Source organism: Adiantum capillus-veneris, chromosome 27, assembly GCF_014529385.1.
Source record: "Adiantum capillus-veneris isolate H3 chromosome 27, ASM1452938v2, whole genome shotgun sequence".
Lineage (NCBI taxonomy): Eukaryota > Viridiplantae > Streptophyta > Polypodiopsida > Polypodiales > Pteridaceae > Adiantum > Adiantum capillus-veneris.
The window spans coordinates 36813002-36830922 of NC_140957.1; the positions used below are offsets into that span (position 1 = coordinate 36813002).

The 17921-nt window shown below is 43.1% G+C and overlaps 1 protein-coding gene across 1 annotated transcript; it reads right to left on the bottom strand.

Moving 5' to 3' along the window:
* Positions 1-12744: 12744 nt before the first annotated feature.
* Positions 12745-14165, bottom strand: LOC147421781 (uncharacterized). Its single transcript, XM_086503132.1, has one exon. The coding sequence runs from the start codon at positions 13270-13272 to the stop codon at positions 12910-12912; it is 363 nt and encodes a 120-aa protein (XP_086359258.1). The 5' UTR covers positions 13273-14165; the 3' UTR covers positions 12745-12909.
* Between the last annotated feature and the right edge of the window lie 3756 nt (positions 14166-17921).

Here is a 17921-nt window from a genome sequence, read left to right on the forward strand (position 1 = left end):
CAAAGTTCACGGACATACATTACCGTCTCATTGGTGTGGCCCTCCACTATGTTCTCTTTTTCATAGGGCTCGTTGAGGGTCCAATAGCAAAAAATTTGGTGTTTATATCATGTCTCTCGAGGAGTAAGGATATGTTGACAAGTTAGCCACATGTCAGATTTCATGCTAGAGTGGGGATTGCAAGAAGTGGGTATTCTTGATCATGCATATAGTACCCTCTATCTCGTTCAATAAAGAGGTGTTGGACCTAGTGCATAGGGATCATTACTTCTTCAAATACAAGGTTTGTAGAAAATCTATGGAGTTCAATAAAGAGAAAACTATCAAAGTATGCTGTTTATAGGGCATTCGTCTTACAAGGTATAACGCTCAGAGGTTAATGTTGGAGTAAAAGATTATGGTGTGCTTAACTTGCACAGAATGAGATGTTCATAGTTTTCACCTATATGAGATAATTTCCCTCATGTATCCTTTGTGAGCTCCAAAGGGGTTATTGAAGGTTAAGAATCTCATTGTACTTCACATGTGTGTGGTCAAGGTATTGCCTTCCAATGGAGTGGGTGCAGCCACAAGTGAAGTTTGGTCTTCTAGTGCCTTTCCACCTTCTCTCTCTAGGTATTCATAAATCCCACTACTTTTTTTCACTTTAGAAAACTTGGCCAGCTTTCTCTCTTTGGAGGGTATATAAGGACCACTCCTCCTCTCAATTGTCTCATCATTCCATGCCAAAATGCTCTAGCAAGTGATTGTTGCCTACTATCTCTTATCTTTCTCTCGCTAGGCACCTTTTCTCTTTAGTCTCTCCTACAACCCTCTCTCTCTCTCTCTCTCTCTCTCTCTCTCTCTCTCTCTCTCTATAAGTCACTAACCATTATCTAATTATCCACTATCTACTTTTCTTGTTTCTCTTAACAGAGCTACTTAATCTGCATTGTTCAATGCCCTTGAGAGTGAGACTAGCTAGGCTAATCTTGTAGGTGACGGAATTATTGTTTAAGCTTCCAATTAGTGATAAACCTTCTTGAATTATTGTTGATTTTACAAGAGCATAGGTAAGAAGATCGCTAATGTTTATGTAATTCCAATTGCAATTAAGAATCCTTTTGAGGGGGGCGGGACTCAAAGAATCTAGTCCTCAACTATGTGTGTCTGTCCTCATCCCTGCCGCTGCCCAACGAAAATCCCCCCCCCCCCCTCTCTTTCCTTCTCCTCCTCCTTTCTTGTGTCCGTTCTCCCTCACTGCAGCGCACACACACAACCAATGGCAGAATCGTTTTGACCCATGTCTGCCTTGTCGTCTCTCTCTCTATTTCCATTTGCTTGAGTCCACCACAGACAGCGAGGGAGATGAGAGTAAACTACCCTGCAATAGAGACCCTTCAGCTACGTCCCTTGCTCTACGCTCCCATTATTGCGGACTTCCCCACCCCTGTAGATTGTTGTTCTTTGCATCACCATGTACTGGCTGACCCTACTGTTGGCTCCTTCTCTGCAGACCTGGTCAGTCCCCACCGCTCAGCTCGCTGCCTCCCTGGGTTGCCCATTGCGTAGGCCTACGTTTCAGCATCTTTGCAACCCCCTCTGTCTCTCCACCGTCCCCCTCAAATATGACATGCCCTGCTCTCTCCCCGACGCTTTGTGTCCGCCGTCTCTTTCTGCCCCTCCACCTTAGACCTCAGTTGTGGGATATCCCTGTCTGCCGTCTCCTTGTCTCCCTCCTACTTTGCATATCCCTCCCGCCTCAGTGACCACAACTCTCGTCCGTTGTACACAAACTAGAGGCCTCCACAACAGCCTACCCTTGCACACAAATGATACAGACTGTCGCAGTCTGCGACTAGTCCGTACACAGACCAGAGGGAGGGAGAGCTTTCGGGACGGCAAGCGAGATCCACACCAGACGGGGAACTCGACAGGCAGAGCAAGTAATTCTGATCCAAACTCGTGACTGCTGCGAGAGAGAGAGAGAGAGAGAGAGAGAGAGAGAGAGAGAGAGAGAGGCGCAAGGAGAGATCCGTCTCATGTCGGTTTGGTCTCCTTCTACCTTGCCTAGGGACACGCGTCCATTTCACCCTCTCCATGATCTCCGTGCAACCTCTCCTTTTGGTTTCATTTTCCACAAGGCATCTCCCAAGATACTCGGTTCTATTGGCCTTCCTTCAAGAAGGATATACATAATTTTGTTGATTAAAGTATTCCATGCCAAGAGATTAAATACAATAAAAAAAAAGCATGAGGGTTATTAATACCACTTTCAAGACTTGAGGGGGTTGTTTATCTTTGGCTTGTCAAGTTACATGGTTAATACTGGTATTTAGAGGATAGAGGATAGTTTCAACAAGCAAGATCATTTTAATACTTTCAAAAAGTTTATCAAAGCTCCTCATATTCCTAACCTTTTTATTTCTCAAATTATTGAATACCATGGCTTGCCTAAGTCTATTGTTTTTGATAGAGACCCTAGAATAACCAATCTCTTTTGGAAAGGAATATTTGAGAATCTAGGTGCAAAATTTAATTTCTCTATTACTTATAATCCTCAAACAAGACTGGGAAAGTGAAAATTTTAAAGTCCTTGTTATAGATATTGTAAAATCTTATGTTATCGAGGTTGAACAATGAAAACTCTCTTGTTATAGATATTGTAAAATTTTATGTTAATGAGGTTGACCAAAGAAAATTCCCTTGTTATAGATATTGTAAAATCTTATGTTAATGAGGTTGACCAAAGAAATCAGTGGGAAAAGTTCCTCTCGATAGTAGAATACGCATACAACAATATGGTGCATACTTCTACGAGAAATTTGAGATTGCTGAAAGAAGATTCAAGGTTTTCTACTTACTGGGGAAACATGCCCATTGCCAAGATCTTTCCAGCTAACAAGTATGCACATAATCTTCAGTGTCTTTCAAAAGGTAAACAATTCCATACAATATTCTTAGCTCAAGAAAAATCTAGTAGCAAATAAGCACCAACGTGTTACCATGTATAAAGATGATCATAGGGTTTTTTCTCAAGTTCTAAAGGCTTGATTACAACATACTTCTGGCAAGACCTAGCAAGATAAGCAAATTGGACTTTTTATCAACCATTTCAAATTCAGACGGACATAATGAAATGACTTATAGGCTAAAGCTTTCCTCCCACTAGCCTATACTTTTCATATTAGCCTAACTAAGCCATCTAAGGGGATTTCTCTAGCGGATCCAATACAAAAAGATCCTCTTGAATTTGATGAGGTAGATGAAATAAAATTACCCAAAATAATCCTACAATAGGAGGAAAAACCCCTTTAAACTGATAAGGGATTTGTTTAAATATTTAATTAAATTTAAAAACTAGACCATTAAAATTTAAGTATCTAGTAAAATTCAATAGCAACACCTTTGAAAATGCTCAGTAAATGATGAGAAATTGGTTCACACATTGTCAATATTTGGTTTACACATATAACCATACTCATGGGCTGAGTAATAAACAAGACATTGATGTATAACCATGATAAATGAACTCATTAACACTAGTTTGGTAACACAATATGACATAAAAGAATCCTTCATGATTTTGGAAAAAAGTTCAATACTCGTATATGTGTGAAATTTCAAGCATCCTTACATAAGCTTGATGCTAAGAACCCATTCTACATGGGAAAAAATAAGTATCATGCATATTCCTTGATTCCTAAGTCATGACAAGTTTCCAAAGTCAACGTAGTGTTGCATTTGACTAAAAACGATATATTTTCATAATTAACCCCATGGTACACCACATACAGAAATTTTGATGCAACCAATATATTTTTCCCATTAACTTCCATGGGTCCTAATGTAAGTATAAGGCTGCTACAACCACACATTTCTTTCATTGTGCATACAATTAAGTACAAAAAAGTTGCATTTTTTGTATTTTGCATATCTATTATTGGTGTTTGCATGACTACACCCATATTTACTTATAGATATGTTCTATATATATTGATACACCTTGGTAATTCACCTTCATACTGACAACCAAAAAATATCCAAGCATGTTTTTTCATGACAATTCTAGACATCACTACAAAGCCCAAAAATTGCACGAATGAAAAATTTTGGCTTCTACATTGTGCCTATCTTAATCTATTTGAACTGTACTTACTTATGGCCAAATTGGTATTGTATGTTTAGGTTGGACCTAAGATACAAATTGACTATGTTCATTGAAGGAATTGAGCAATATTGACATGATACATTTTTAACTCAAAATAAGTTTGATTTTTATAAAATGGGAGTTTTTTCTCGACTTTGTGTTGTTTGGTATTGGGTGTGTTAGGTGCTCCAAAAATCAAGAAAGATGGAAGACATAGTGGTCTAGCCATGAAGTATCAATTCATTTGAATTCCAAAATCCAAATCAAAATGCCAAATTTCATTACGTTTGAGGATAATTACCAAGAATTGACTTAAGTACCAAACCAATGATTCAAAACCCAAAAGTTTTGGACCAAGGTACCACCTTGATGAACCCTACCAGCTGGTATTACCAGATCTTCAAAAGGTGTCCCAACATGGATTGCGATCCATGTACCTTAGTGACAAACTTCATATGTGACCTCATGCCCTTGTGACTATAGCAATCCTAAATGCACTGGTGAAATTTGGTCAAATTTGGGATAGTTTTGACAAAGTTATGCTCATTTTTCATTTTATGGTCAAGTTTGTGTTTTCTTCAACTTTTTGACTGTTTTTGATCATTTGCTAAACCCTATTTTCAATCTAAAACTGGTCTCAGGATGCCCCGAAGAAAAGCACAAAGGGAGTGGGAAGCCCCTCCATACAAGATCACGGACATGTCGTCAAATGAGAAAGCTTATATCACAGAACAGGTGCTAGAAACAATAACTGTCAATATATTCATTGAAAAGTTCCAAGCAACACAGCAGACGGAGAAATAGTAAAGGCCGCAATTTTTCCAAGGGAATTGTGGGCATTACACCAGAGGTCAGAAGTGCTAGCAGGGGCTATGTGTCTACAACTAGACAATTATCTACGACTACCTCCATGGGGAACAAATTTAAGAAGAGCACATGAACTCATCAGCTCTATTAAATACAATGGAGAAGCCACCCTTATAGAAAAAGACGGAGCTATGGTCAAGGTTAAAATGAATGCGAAGATAATCAACAAAGCTCTCCAGCTACAGTGAGGAACACACGATCTATTGCAAAAGACCAAAGCAATAGATAATGACAAAGCACTTCTAAAGCAAAGAGGACACAAATTAACCTATCAAGACTTGATCTACTGAATTGCCGTTGTAGCTCATATTGCAATATTTCAAGGTACAAAAGCCAACGCGATACAGTGAACCTTTTTTACACATGGCAGCGGTGATGGCAATGGGGTTAGTGGAAAGAAGAGAAGTCAATTGTGATTTTGGCAACTACCTACTTGACAACATAGTGGAAGCGAATATCAAGGGTAGCCAAAAGAGCAAGACTTACTTGAATGCTAGACCAATGCTGACTTGAATTGCTTACCAACCATTAGGAATGATTGATGAGCTACCACTTTCGGAAGCACAATTGAATTTGATCCACAAATCTAAAAGAGCAGAAAAACCGGTAGCAGGACTATCAATGAGGACACAACCGGAGATCAAACAAACGAGGTAGAGCTCAAGGCAGCATGACATTGACAGCGAGAAGACGGAATCAGATGCACCAATCAGCGAAGAAGCTGGGTCAAGAGAAAGAGAAACTCCTTCCAAATATCAATCTTCACATGAGGAACATGGAGGTGAATTTTCACTTAGACACATAAGACTGAAGAAGAGGCCAACTCGGGCGGCGGAGGCAATCCCCATCACCCAAGTCCATAGGACACTGGAAGAAGCACAGGCACAAAGACAAAGATGCTGCCAACAGAAACACAAGGAAAAGAGAAGTCAGGGAACGGAAGTGGATGATGAAAGAGAAGAAGAAGAATATGTGCCTCTACAGCACAAAAAATCAGAAGTTATGGAAAGGATCAAACAACGCAAAAGAAATGAAGCAGAGGAAAATATGAACACTGCCAGCAAAATGCGGCAACGGATTCAAAATGAGCTTAAGTGTAAAATGGAGCAAAGAGAAAGAGAGGATGCAAAACGGCCACGCTCGTACAGCTGAAGATGGTTGACCTATGCAAGTGCAAGAAGTCCAAGCATGGCAATTTGCAGGCAAGTGATAGGGACATTGGAAAAGTATTTGATGTAGTTAGGAGACAGGTACATCGGGATGAAGCACTCTCCAGTCGAAATTGCAAGTGTTTCTTGCTATTACAGGTGACATGATCAAATGCTTATATCACAAGGTTGGGAACGAGGCAAGGGGTGCTGGATACAGGTGCTATGAGGTTTATGATATAAAATTTTGATCGAGATGTTAGCAGGAGACTCTACTTGCCAGGATGTGTATGCCAAATGTCACTTTTACGAGGTCAAATGTGGTTCGAAGCTTTGCTGATTGGAGTTCTTAAGGATACTAAAGGTTGATGTATATCTCTGTCCAATAGTACCAGTATGTATGCAGAATGCTTGATCATGTTCGGTGAGTTCAAGGCTCTCTAGGTGTTTGAATACCAATGCCTATTAACTCTTGATCGGCAACCATGGCTTCAAAATAGATGGTCTAGATCAACCAATGCAGGGTTTTTTTGGTTCTTTGATGATCGAGAGCATTAAGGGGTAGCCCCCTTGGCGTGAGCAGGGGGATAAAGCCGAGAAGCCACTTAGAGAGGGAGGAGCTCTTAAGAGTGTTGAAGGAGGCTGCCATGAAGAGGGGGCCACCGCTAAGAAGGTGCAGAGCTGTTGGAGGGCTCACGGACTGAGTGCCAGTTGAAGAGGGAGGCCCGGCAAAGCTGCAGAAGGGGAGGTTCTATTGGCAATGCAAAGTGTGAATATAGATGGAATGAGGAAAATTTTGAAAGCTGCAGTAGAAAATTCTACTAAAGGGTATCCAAAAGTAGGGTAATCACGCTACTGCATTCAGTTTTCTAGATCTGTCTCTATGCTATGGGAGATTGGAGCAGTGTCGCATCAAGGGGTGGCGACGTGAAAGGAGCAACGCTACATAACACAAAAGGGAGCGTATAAGGAGGGGGGAAGATAGCCGGGGCCAGAAGCTACTTTTCCAAAAGTCGAGGAAAAAGGATCGCATTCAACAAGATGGGCCGAAGAGCTGCCGGGTTTTTCCACATGGATTAATAAAGCAAGGCGAAGTGTAAAGGCTTCGAGACATATTAGTTATTAGTGCCATCATTGTACCCCGGTTTTTGTGTTGGATTTGTCAGCAATTTTCTTGTCTGTTCGTCTTGTCTCGTGTATAGCACCCGTGGTAGCGTTGGCTCCGAGTTTTTTTGTGTGTATGTGCAGAGAGAGAGGGAGAGAGAGGGTGGGAGAGCTTACTGTGTGTTTGCAGATTTGATGAGTGTGCTATGCATTAGCAGTTATAGTTGTATGTTGTCGAGCCAGTTATGCTTGGAGTTTCTAAGTGATTGTGTATAGACGGTGGCGCTTGTAGGCGAGTCGGTGCATCGGAGATTGGTAGATAGTGTGTGGGTGTGTGTGTGTGTGTATGTGGATCTATGTGGTTAGGGGTGCGGATTAATCCTTGGGCTATAGAGAGGCAGCTTACTTGTGTGCTGGGTTTGTTCCTACTTCCCCTTTTCCATCAGTGGTGCCCCCACGGAGGAGCTACTGATTGCTTCTCGGTGAAGTCGAAGACGGTGTCGCGGTTTGAAGAGCCGGATCTAACACGAATGGCATGGTCAAATTTTTTGACTTTTACAGGTGCTGAAGATGCTGAAGTTTGGCTACAAGACTACGGCTTTTTTTGCTAGACAGCGGCTTGTCAAGTGAAGAGGGAGTGGCCCAAGCTTTCCCGCTCCTGGTTCGTGGAAAAGCAAAGGTATGGTACGAGGGCTTACAGGCTGAAGAAAAACAGAATTGGAGAACATTGGAAGTGGCATTCCGAAGCCGATATGTGACCAACACGCAGTGGAGTGAAGTGAAGAAGATGTTGGACGGCCTAAAGCAAAGCCTTGACGGTGATTTCCGAGCATTCGTGTGGGGGTTCGAGGCCATATAGAGGAAGTTGGTTAAGGTAACTGCTGTAGAGAATGCAAATTTTTTGAAGATGACCAAGTTTGTGAACTGCTTGCATGTAAAAGTGCGGGATAAAGTCGAGCTAGATGGATCATGCACATAAGAGGAGGCAGTAGCTTATGCGCAGAGCAGGACGAAGAAGGTTTGAAAGAAGCAACAAGCAAAGCAGGTTCTGGCGAGTCCATTGGTGTCAAGGCCAATTGCTAGATAAGAGCTTCAGGTAATCTGACCCTTTGTTGATGCACATGTGGTAGCAGCGGATAGGCGTGATGACAGAGTAGAGACGATACCGTGTGGGTCAATGAGGCCTCAGCAGCTGCAGAGAGGAGTCTACCGAGTAACGCCTGATGTGCTTGACCAAGTGACTTCCGAAAAGCAAGCAATGGAGAAGATAGTTGAAGTGCCAAAGCCGGTGAGTTTTTTGGAGAAAGCCAAGGTGTATGCGAGCTATAGCATTGCCTTGGATACGGACAGCACATGGGAAACGGAGTCTGCTTTCTCAAGATATGAGACATAGGATGTTATGCATGTTGATAAGATGGTCAAAGAGCAACAGATTGCAGGTGAAGAGACATTTTGTGTGGACCAGGGGGTTCGGCAACCCTCTCTCTTGCCTTGTGATGGTAAGGCCATGTTGATTGAAGAAGAGTGCTTCGATGCAGCAGAGTGGGGGTTTGATGATCCCGTGGTCGATGTAGATGAGGAGTCGTAGGCTTTGGTGCTACAGCTATGGTGAAAATATAAGGTATGCAAGGCTTTCCGCCTTTTCCAGTGTTGTTTGAAGGGACTACAGGTGAAGGTATGCCGGTGTTTGCTTTGGAGGATCAGTTACCGCAGGTGGATGCCATGCTGTTGACGGACATGTTGTTGAACGTTACTATGCAAGCGCCTCTATGCCGATTGCTACAGGCTATCTTGTTTGAAGACAATCATGCTATGGCGAGCTCTCTAGCTGATGGCGAGTTGGTTTCATATGATGCCGCTACTACAGAAATTGGTATAGTACATTCTTATCCAGTGTACCAAGAAGGTTTATGGATACAAGTTGAAGCAAGACCAGGCTATGCCAAGCAAGAGTGGTCGACTTACAGGTTTTTTGGTACAAAGTAGGGATGGTTTGTATCAATTTTACAAACGGATGGTGATGATCAATGCCATATTTTTAATCTAGGTGGAGTTTACACTATGCTTGGGAGAGCCTATGGCTTTCCATTTGATCCAAGCGGGTGCTACGGCAGACAGTGCTTCTCTCCTGCTTTTATCTAGCTCTTGTACATAGTATCTATCAGTTTCTTCTTATGGAATGATATATTATCTAAATAATGCTATGGTTGAGCATCAATGCTCAACAAGGGGGTGGGCAATGATGGTACAACTGAAGATGGTCGACCTATGGAAGTGCAAGAAGCCCAGGCATGGCAGTTTGCAGGCAAGTGACGGGGACATTGGGCAAGTATTTGATGCAGTTAGAAGACAGGTACACCGGGATGAAGCACTCTCTAGTCAACATTGCAAGTGTTTCTTGCTATTACAGGTGACAAGATCAAATGCTTATATTGCAAGGTTGCGAACAAGGCAAGGGGTGCTAGATACAGGTGCTATGAGGTTTATGATATAAAATTTTGATCGAGATGTCAACAAGAGACTCTACTTGCCAGGATGTGTATGCCAAATGTCACTTTTACAAGGTCAAATGTGGTTTAAAGCTTTGCTGAATGGATTTCTTAAGGATACTAAAGGTTGATGTATATCTCCATCCAATAGTTGCAGTATGTATGCAGAATGCTTGATCATGTTCAGTGAGTTCAAGGCTCTCTAAGTGGTTGAAGACCAATGCCAATTAACTCTTGATCGGGAATTATGATTGGCCACCATGGCTTCAAAATAGATGGTCTAGATCAACCAAGGTAGGGTTTTTTGGGTTCTTTGATGATCGAGGGCTTTAAGGGGCAGCCACCTTGGCGTGAGCAGGAGGATAAGGCCGAGAAGCCACTTAGAGAGGAAGGAGCTCTTAAGAGTGCTGCAGGAGGCCGCCATGAAGAGGGGGCCATCGCTGAGAAGGTGCAGGGCCATTGGAGGGCTCACGGACTGAGCGCCAGTTGAAGAGGGAGGCTCGAAAATCTGCAGAAGGGGAGGTTCTATTGGCAAGGCAAAGTGTGAATATAGAGGGGATGAGGAAAATTTTGAAAGCTGCAGTAGAAAATGCTACTAAAGGGTATCCAAAAGTAGGGTAAAAACGCTACAGCATTCAGTTTTCTGTCTCTATGCTATGGGAGATTGGAGCAGTGTCGCATCAAAGGGTGGACGACGTGAAAGGAGCAACGCTACATAAAACAAAAGGGAGCGTATAAGGAGGGGGGAAGATAGCCGGGGCCAAAAGCTACTTTTCCAAAAGTCAAGGAAAAAGGATCGCCTTCAACAAGATGGGCCGAAGAGCTGTCGGGTTTTTTCACATCGATTAATGAAGCAAGGCGAAGTGTAAAGGCTTCGAGACATATTTGTTATTAGTGCCAAAGTTGTACCCAGTTTTTTGTGTTGGATTTGTCACCAATCTTCTCGTCTGTCCGTTTTGTCTCGTGTATAGCACCCGTGGTAGCGTTGGCTCCGGGTTTTCTTGTGTGTATGTGCAGAGAGAGAGAGAGGGAGAGAGAGGGTGGGCGAGCTTACTGTGTGTTTGCAAATTTGATGAGTGTGCTATGCATTAGAAGTTATGGTTGTATGTTGTCGAGCCAGTTATGCTTGGAGTTTCTAAGTGATTGTGTATAGCCGGTGGCGCTTGTAGGCGAGTCGGTGCATCGGAGATTGGCTGATAGTGTGTGTGTGTATGTGATTCTGTGTGGTTAGGGGTGCAGATTAATCCTTGGGCTATAGAGAGACAGCTTGCTTGTGTGCTGGGTTTGTTCCTACTTCCCCCTTTCCATCAGTGGTGCCCCCACGGAGGAGCTACTGATTGCTTCTCGGTGAAGTCGAAGACGGTGTCGCGGTTTGAAGAGCAGGATCTAACCCGAATGGCATGGTCAAATTTTCTGACTTTTACAGGTGCTGAAGATGCTGAAGTTTGGCTGCAAGACTACAGCGGCTTGTCAATAGAAGAGGGAGTGGCCCAAGCTTTCCCGCTCCTGGTTCGTGGAAAAGCAAAGGTATGGTACGAGGGCTTACAGGCTGAAGAAAAACAGAATTGGAGCACATTGGAAGCAGCATTCCGAAGCCGATATGTGACCAACACGCAGTGGAGTGAAGTGAAGCAAATGATGGACGGCCTAAAGCAAAGCCTTGATGGTGATTTCTGAGCATTCGTGTGGGAGTTCGAGGCCATATAGAGCAAGTTGGTTAAGGTAACTATTGTAGAGAATGCAAGATTTTTGAAGATGACCAAGTTTGTGGACTGCTTGCATGTAAAAGTGCGGGATAAAGTCGAGCTAGATGGACCGTGCACGTACGAGGCGGCAGTAGCTTATGCGCAGAGCAGGACGAAGAAGGTTTTAAAGAAGCAATAGGCAAAGCAGGTTCTGGCGAGTCCATTGGTGTCAAGGCCAATTGCTAGGGAATAGCTTCAGGTAATCCGACCCTTTGGTGATGCACATGTGGTAGGAGCGGATAGGCGTGATGACAGAGTAGAGACGATAACGTGTGGGCCTATGAGACCTCAACAGCTGCAGAGAGGAGTCTACCGAGTAGTACCGCCTGATATGCTTGACCAAGTGACTTCTGAAAAGCAAGCAATGGAGAAGATAGTTGAAGTGCCAAAGCCGATGAGTTTTGTGGAGAAAATCGAGGTGTATTCGAGCTATAGCAGTGCCTTGGATACTCCTTGGATACGGACAACACATGGGAAACGGAGTCTACTATCTCAAGATATGAGACATAGGATGTTATGCATGTCGATATGGTGGTCAAAGAGCAACAGATTGCAGGTGAAGAGACATTTTGTGCGGACCAGGGGGCTCGACAACCCTCTCTCTGGCCTTGTGATGGTAAGGCCATGTTGACTGAAGAAGAGTGCTTCGATGAAGCAGACTGGGGGTTCGATGATGTAGTGGTCGATGTAGATGAAGAGTCGCAGGCTTTGGTTGCTAAAGCTATGGTGAGAGTATAAGGTATGCAAGGCTTTCCGCCTTTTCCAGTGTTGTTTGAAGGGACTACAGGTGAAGGTATGCCGGTGTTTGCTTTGGAGGATCAGTTACCGCAGGTGGATGCCATGCTGTTGACAGACATGTTGTTGGAGGTTACTATGCAAGCGCCTTTATGCCGATTGCTGGAGGTTACCTTGTTTGAAGACAATCATGCTATGGCGAGCTCTCTAGCCGATGGCGAGTTGGTTCCATATGATGTCGCTGCTTCAAAAAATGGTATAGTACATTCTTCTCCAATGTACAAAGAAAATTTATGGATACAAGTTGAAGCAAGACCAAGCTAAGTATGTATGTAGAATGCTTGCTCATAGTTGAAGACCAATGCCTATTAACTCTTGATCGGACATTATGATTGGCGACCGTGGCTTCAAAATAGATGGTCTAGATCAACCAAGGCAAGGTTTTTTGGGTTCTTTGATGATTGAGAGCTATCGCAGAGGAGCCTACTATGTGACCGTATAGTGGACTAATTATCAAAGATCGATGCTGGAGTTTGGATCCGACAATTGAAGGTGTGAAAGGAAGTAAAGTTAAGAGTTTTTCAAGGCGAGCTCAAAGTTGGTATTGCATGGGCGTGGAAAAGGGGACCCAATAAGAGTTTTTTTCTAAAAATAAGCTAAGCTTAACCTGAGATATGAAAATCAATTCCATGTCAAAAAAAGGTGGCACTAACGACACAGATAAGGGCGCCATCTGGAGGGGAAAGGGGCACCACCTGTCTGGTTGCATGGCAGCACAAATTAGGAAGGTGAAGAGAGGAGCCAAGAAGTGGTGGGTGGGCTTCCGTGGCACCACAGAGCAAGGCCATATGTAGTAGCCGGAAAAGAAGGCGGGGGAGAAAGAAAGAGGAGGGTCCGAGGGCTTCCGAAGCAAGCTCACAAGATACAGCAGCTTGCAAGAAAGAGGAGGGTCCGAGGGCTTCCGAAACAAGCTCACAAGATACAGCAGCAGGGAGCCGCTCAAAAATGAGAGCAGAAGAATCATTGGCAGCTTGTAGCGCCAAAGAGCTGGCCATGGAAGCTGGATGGCACTACAGAGCAAAAAAACGCTGAACGAGCTCAGCTCGCCTGGAACCAGAGAAGGGAGGCGAGGGTGCCCATATTAAGCATGTATTGAGGGCCGCAAGCTCGACAGAGAGAGAGGAGGCGGGGTTGGCCAGTAGCGAGGAACACTCGAGGAGGTAGAGAAAGGGTTCTCTAAGCCAGGCCCGGAAAGCACAAACAGGGGAGCAACCAGGGCTCGCCAGCAAGCAACCAAGGGCACGCTACAGAAGCTTTATGGGGCAGCCACCTTGGCGTGAGCAGGAGGATAAGACCGAGAAGCAAGTCGGAGAGGGAGGAGATCTTAAGAGTGCTGCAGGAGGCCGCCATGAGGAGGGGGCCAGCGCTGAGAAGGTGCAGGGCCGTTGGAGGGCTCACAGACTGAGCGCCAGTTGAAGGAGGAGGCCCGGCAAAGCTGCAGAAGAGGAGGTTCTATTGGCAAGGCAAAGTGTGAATATAGAGGGGACGAGGAAAATTTCGAAAGCTGCAATAGAAAATGCTATTAAAGGGTATCCAAAAGTAAGCATCACTTTTTTGTCTATGTGCTATGGGAGATCGAAGCAGTGTCGCATCAAGGGGTGGACGACCTGAAAGGAGCAACGCTACATAAAACAAAAGGTAGCGTATAAGGAGGGGGGAAGATAGCCGGGGCCAAAAGCTACTTTTTCAAAAGTAGAGGAAAAAGGATCGCCTTCAACAAGATGGGCCAAAGAGCTGCCGGGTTTTTTCATATGGATTAATGAAGCAAGGTGAAGTGTAAAGGCTTTGAGACATATTAGTTATTAGTGCCATCATTGTACCCAGTCTTTTGTGTTGAATTTGTCACCAATCTTCTCGTTTGTTCATCTTGTCTCATATATAGCACACGTGGTAGCGTTGGCTCCATATTTTTTTTGTGTATGTGCAGAGAGAGAGGGAGAGAGAGGGTGGGCGAGCTTACTATGTGTTTGCAGATTTGATGAGTGTGCTATGCATTAGCAGTTATGGTTGTGTGTTGTCAAGTTTGTTATGTTTGGAGTTTCTAAGTGATTGTGTATAGCCGGTGGCGCTTGTAGGCAAGTCGATGCATCGGAGATTGGCAGATAGTGTGTGTATGTGATTTTGTGTGGTTAGGGGTACGGATTAATCCCAGGGCTATAGAGGTAGCTTACTTGTGTGTTGGGTTTGTTCCTACTTCCCCCTTTCCAACGCGTCAATGATCTTGAATCATCGATGAATCTACCTAGGCAGGGGAGAAAGCAGAAAACCAAGAAGAAAAAGGTTATCGGGACACCCTTGACCAATAAGAATATAACTTTAAATCACCAAAGAACAAAAATCTAGCTTCAGAGGATGAAATAGAAAGAAGAGACGAAGCCTTAGATCTTCCAGAACAAATGGCAGACAAAGTGCTGTCACAATAGCAGGTAGTTCAAGAAAAAGAGACAGCACTACCAGAAATCACTACAGCTCAAGCTGATCACGAAGCACAGAAAATAGAAGAAAGAACGACGGATGATGCTGCTACCTCTGACGACCAGGGCCAAAGAAGTTAGAAACAACCAAGATCTCCTCGTTCGCAAGCTATGGTAGAGGAGGGAGCACAAATGATCAGGTCGTTTGACATTGATGCACATTTAGACCAGATCAAGCTCCAGTTTCAATTCCAAAGAGCTCTCTACAACTTGCGTGAACTAGAGCTGGGGGACGCAAGGAAAGAGGCCACGAAAGCAGCCAAAAACACACTCACTGAAGCTGCAAAACAAAATCGAGGAGTTTCAAAAAGTCCGACTGCAACTCTAGTTTTGAGCTACAACTCCAATCAAAATTACAACAGGAACAATAGAATGCTGCATATTACTACAAAGAAGTCCATCAATTTAATGAATCCAACACTATTCTGCATGTTGACCAACAAAGACTAGAGGAGGAGCTAATCAGGAAAAGGGAATAGAATGGGAAGCTGCAAGAGGCTTATGCGGTGGTTAGCAAGACTCTGACCCAATTTTTAGCCTTGCAAGAGGCGTCGAGCTTCACAAGCATGACAACTAAATCAACCTCGCTACCCAAAGAGGTCGAGGATCTAAAGGAGGCCCTTGCTGAAGAGAAATATGACAGGCAAATTATGACAGCATGGCATAGATCACTGCACAAGCTAAAGACAAACAAATTGAAAATTTGAGCAAGCAGCTGGGAGAAGCAAAGGAAGAGTTGGATGCTCTAAGGGCAACACAATACAAATAATCCCTGTGGAAGTTGAACAAACAGAAGAAGTGGTACAATTCAACTTTGAAGCTCACCACATAGATATGCCCAAGTACAAGCACAGGAACGGCAATGCAGGAATCTGAAGATCCAGGCATGACGTCCATGTTGGATACTATAAAAGAAGAAATTCAGTGATGGATCTCATAAGTCAAAGACCCTTTACACAAGGAGTATCTATAATATAAGCTCAAGGTGTTGGAGTCAACAACCCTTCTCATGATCACTCCCGACAAATTGGTGAAAAAACTTGAGCATGAGATGATCGCACTACCAATAATGAGACAGGTGGCTCTCTTATGGAAACAAAAAATGCTACCTACCCTTGAGCCAAACCATAGAGGAGATTACAGAGATGTTCTTGTCACTCCCATACAGATTCAAACTATCATTGAAAATCAACCAATCTGGCAAAGGAAATGGTTTGAGCAGCACCCAACTAATGAAACATATTATAGAAATGCTCTGCATCATCTCAGAATCGACCCAACTTATTTTCCCATCAATAGACGGCGATCCTGGGAAGGCTTTTATTCATGGCAAAGCAAAAGACCAGCAGTTCTGAACTACCTAGTTATTATGAATCCAAGCAATAACATTCTCCCATCAGAAAAGTATATGGTTCATACGCTCAAAGGAGTCATCAACATGATGAAGAAAATACCAAATTGTGCATGCCGTATGCTAGTGAAGATTGAAAAGATGCTAATCACTTGCATTATGGAATTCAATGATATAGAAGTAGCGAAGCATCCTCGAAGGCACAAGAGGGATGTGCTGGAATATGGAAATAAAAATTTGTAGCAAAAACGTCATCATGGGATTGTAAGCGAGAGTCATGTTCTTGCCCTCCCACTACATGCAAACTTTTGAGGAGGCATTCATGACAGGATTCTTTGAATGGGACTCCTTCATTTTTAATCCCCTGACCAAAGATTTACCAGCTCGACATATAGCATATCAGAGCACTCTCAGCAATAACCCTTTCACAGAGCTGGCAACAAAGATGGAGATCAAGGCAAGTGCACAAAAATTTAGGCGACTCACTAGGACACAATAAAAGAAGTTGATCAACTACTAAGGCAACAGTCAAAGGCAGATTGCACGAGGACATGCAATGAATAGGAAGGGGGGAAACTTTGGTAGACGTAGTGGAATGTCACTTAAAAGGCAGATATACACCAAACTTGATATACACCAAACTTTGTTGTACTCAAATCATTTTTTTCAAAAAAAGCGGTGTAATTTTGCTAACGAGGATTCGCAAATTGTAATATAATCTATCATTCCCTCTTAGTCTCTCTGAGCCTTACAAACCATGTAAGTGGCTTAATGGCCGTGGGAAAGAGTCCCAAGCTCTTAAGTCAAAACCCTTAGTTTTGTAAGGAAGATTATCATTATCTTTGAAAGTAATTAGACGTCAAACTGAAAGCTCCCTTGCTGCTACAAGTTGTAATATTTCTCCTTGTCTGGCAATCATATTTCAATTTCGAATAGCACATTATGTTCTTTGTTTCTGGCTCTTCAATTTAACTGTAATCATTCTCAATTTTGTTGTGGTTTGCAACATCTTGTCTATGAGCTAAATGCATTGATTTGAGGTCTTAAATGGTTGTTTTTTGATGTTTTGACCTTGGAAGAGTGTTTCTACCTTTTCGTGTAGTTTTGTGTCGGTTTTCTATACATTTTTTTGCGATGGATCGTGATTTATGTACCTTCCCAGATGACTATAGAACTTGGTAGGAATATACCCTTAGGTGTTGTAATACCTCTCCTTAAGTTTTGTTGCATTCTGAATTCGTTTGGATGCCAAAAAGGCGCGATGACCTAGAGCAGTGAGATTGGACATAGAGTGATTTTCTGACTAGGAAGTGGTTGATTTGCTATTGTAGAAGTCTGAACTGCCCTTTAGGTTCACTTTGATGAGATTGATGATCTCATTGAGTCTCCATGCCCCATCCAAAGTCACTTCCTTGCATATTGACATTATGTTAGTAACAAAAAGCTATGCTACAGACGTTCGTCATGGCTCCCCGCTAACATTGTGTCCATTTGATAACCATCTACATCATTTTTACCTAAAATGGATATGCTTAATTTTGGTCGAGGAAGGCTTGTGCTATTTTGCAGTTCTGGAAACATCAAAGAATTCATAGGTGGATAACATGGCAAAAGCGCGATGCAAGAAAAGATTACCATCCTATGGTTTTTGACATGCTACGCCAAAATTTATCTATGCTTGCATTTGTGCTATCATTTTTTAATAGTTATTAAAAGTGAAAAAGTCTAAGGTTGTCCTTTATAAAGTCAATTTAAAGAAAATAAATTGAAGAGATGCCTTTTTCTGGGCTCGTGTCCGCTCATGGAAGAGAAGAGAGGA

Excerpts from the sequence above, each read along its gene's own strand:
- LOC147421781 (XM_086503132.1), bottom strand. The coding sequence starts at position 13,272 with ATGGCCAGCTCTTTGGCGCTACAAGCTGCCAATGATTCTTCTGCTCTC.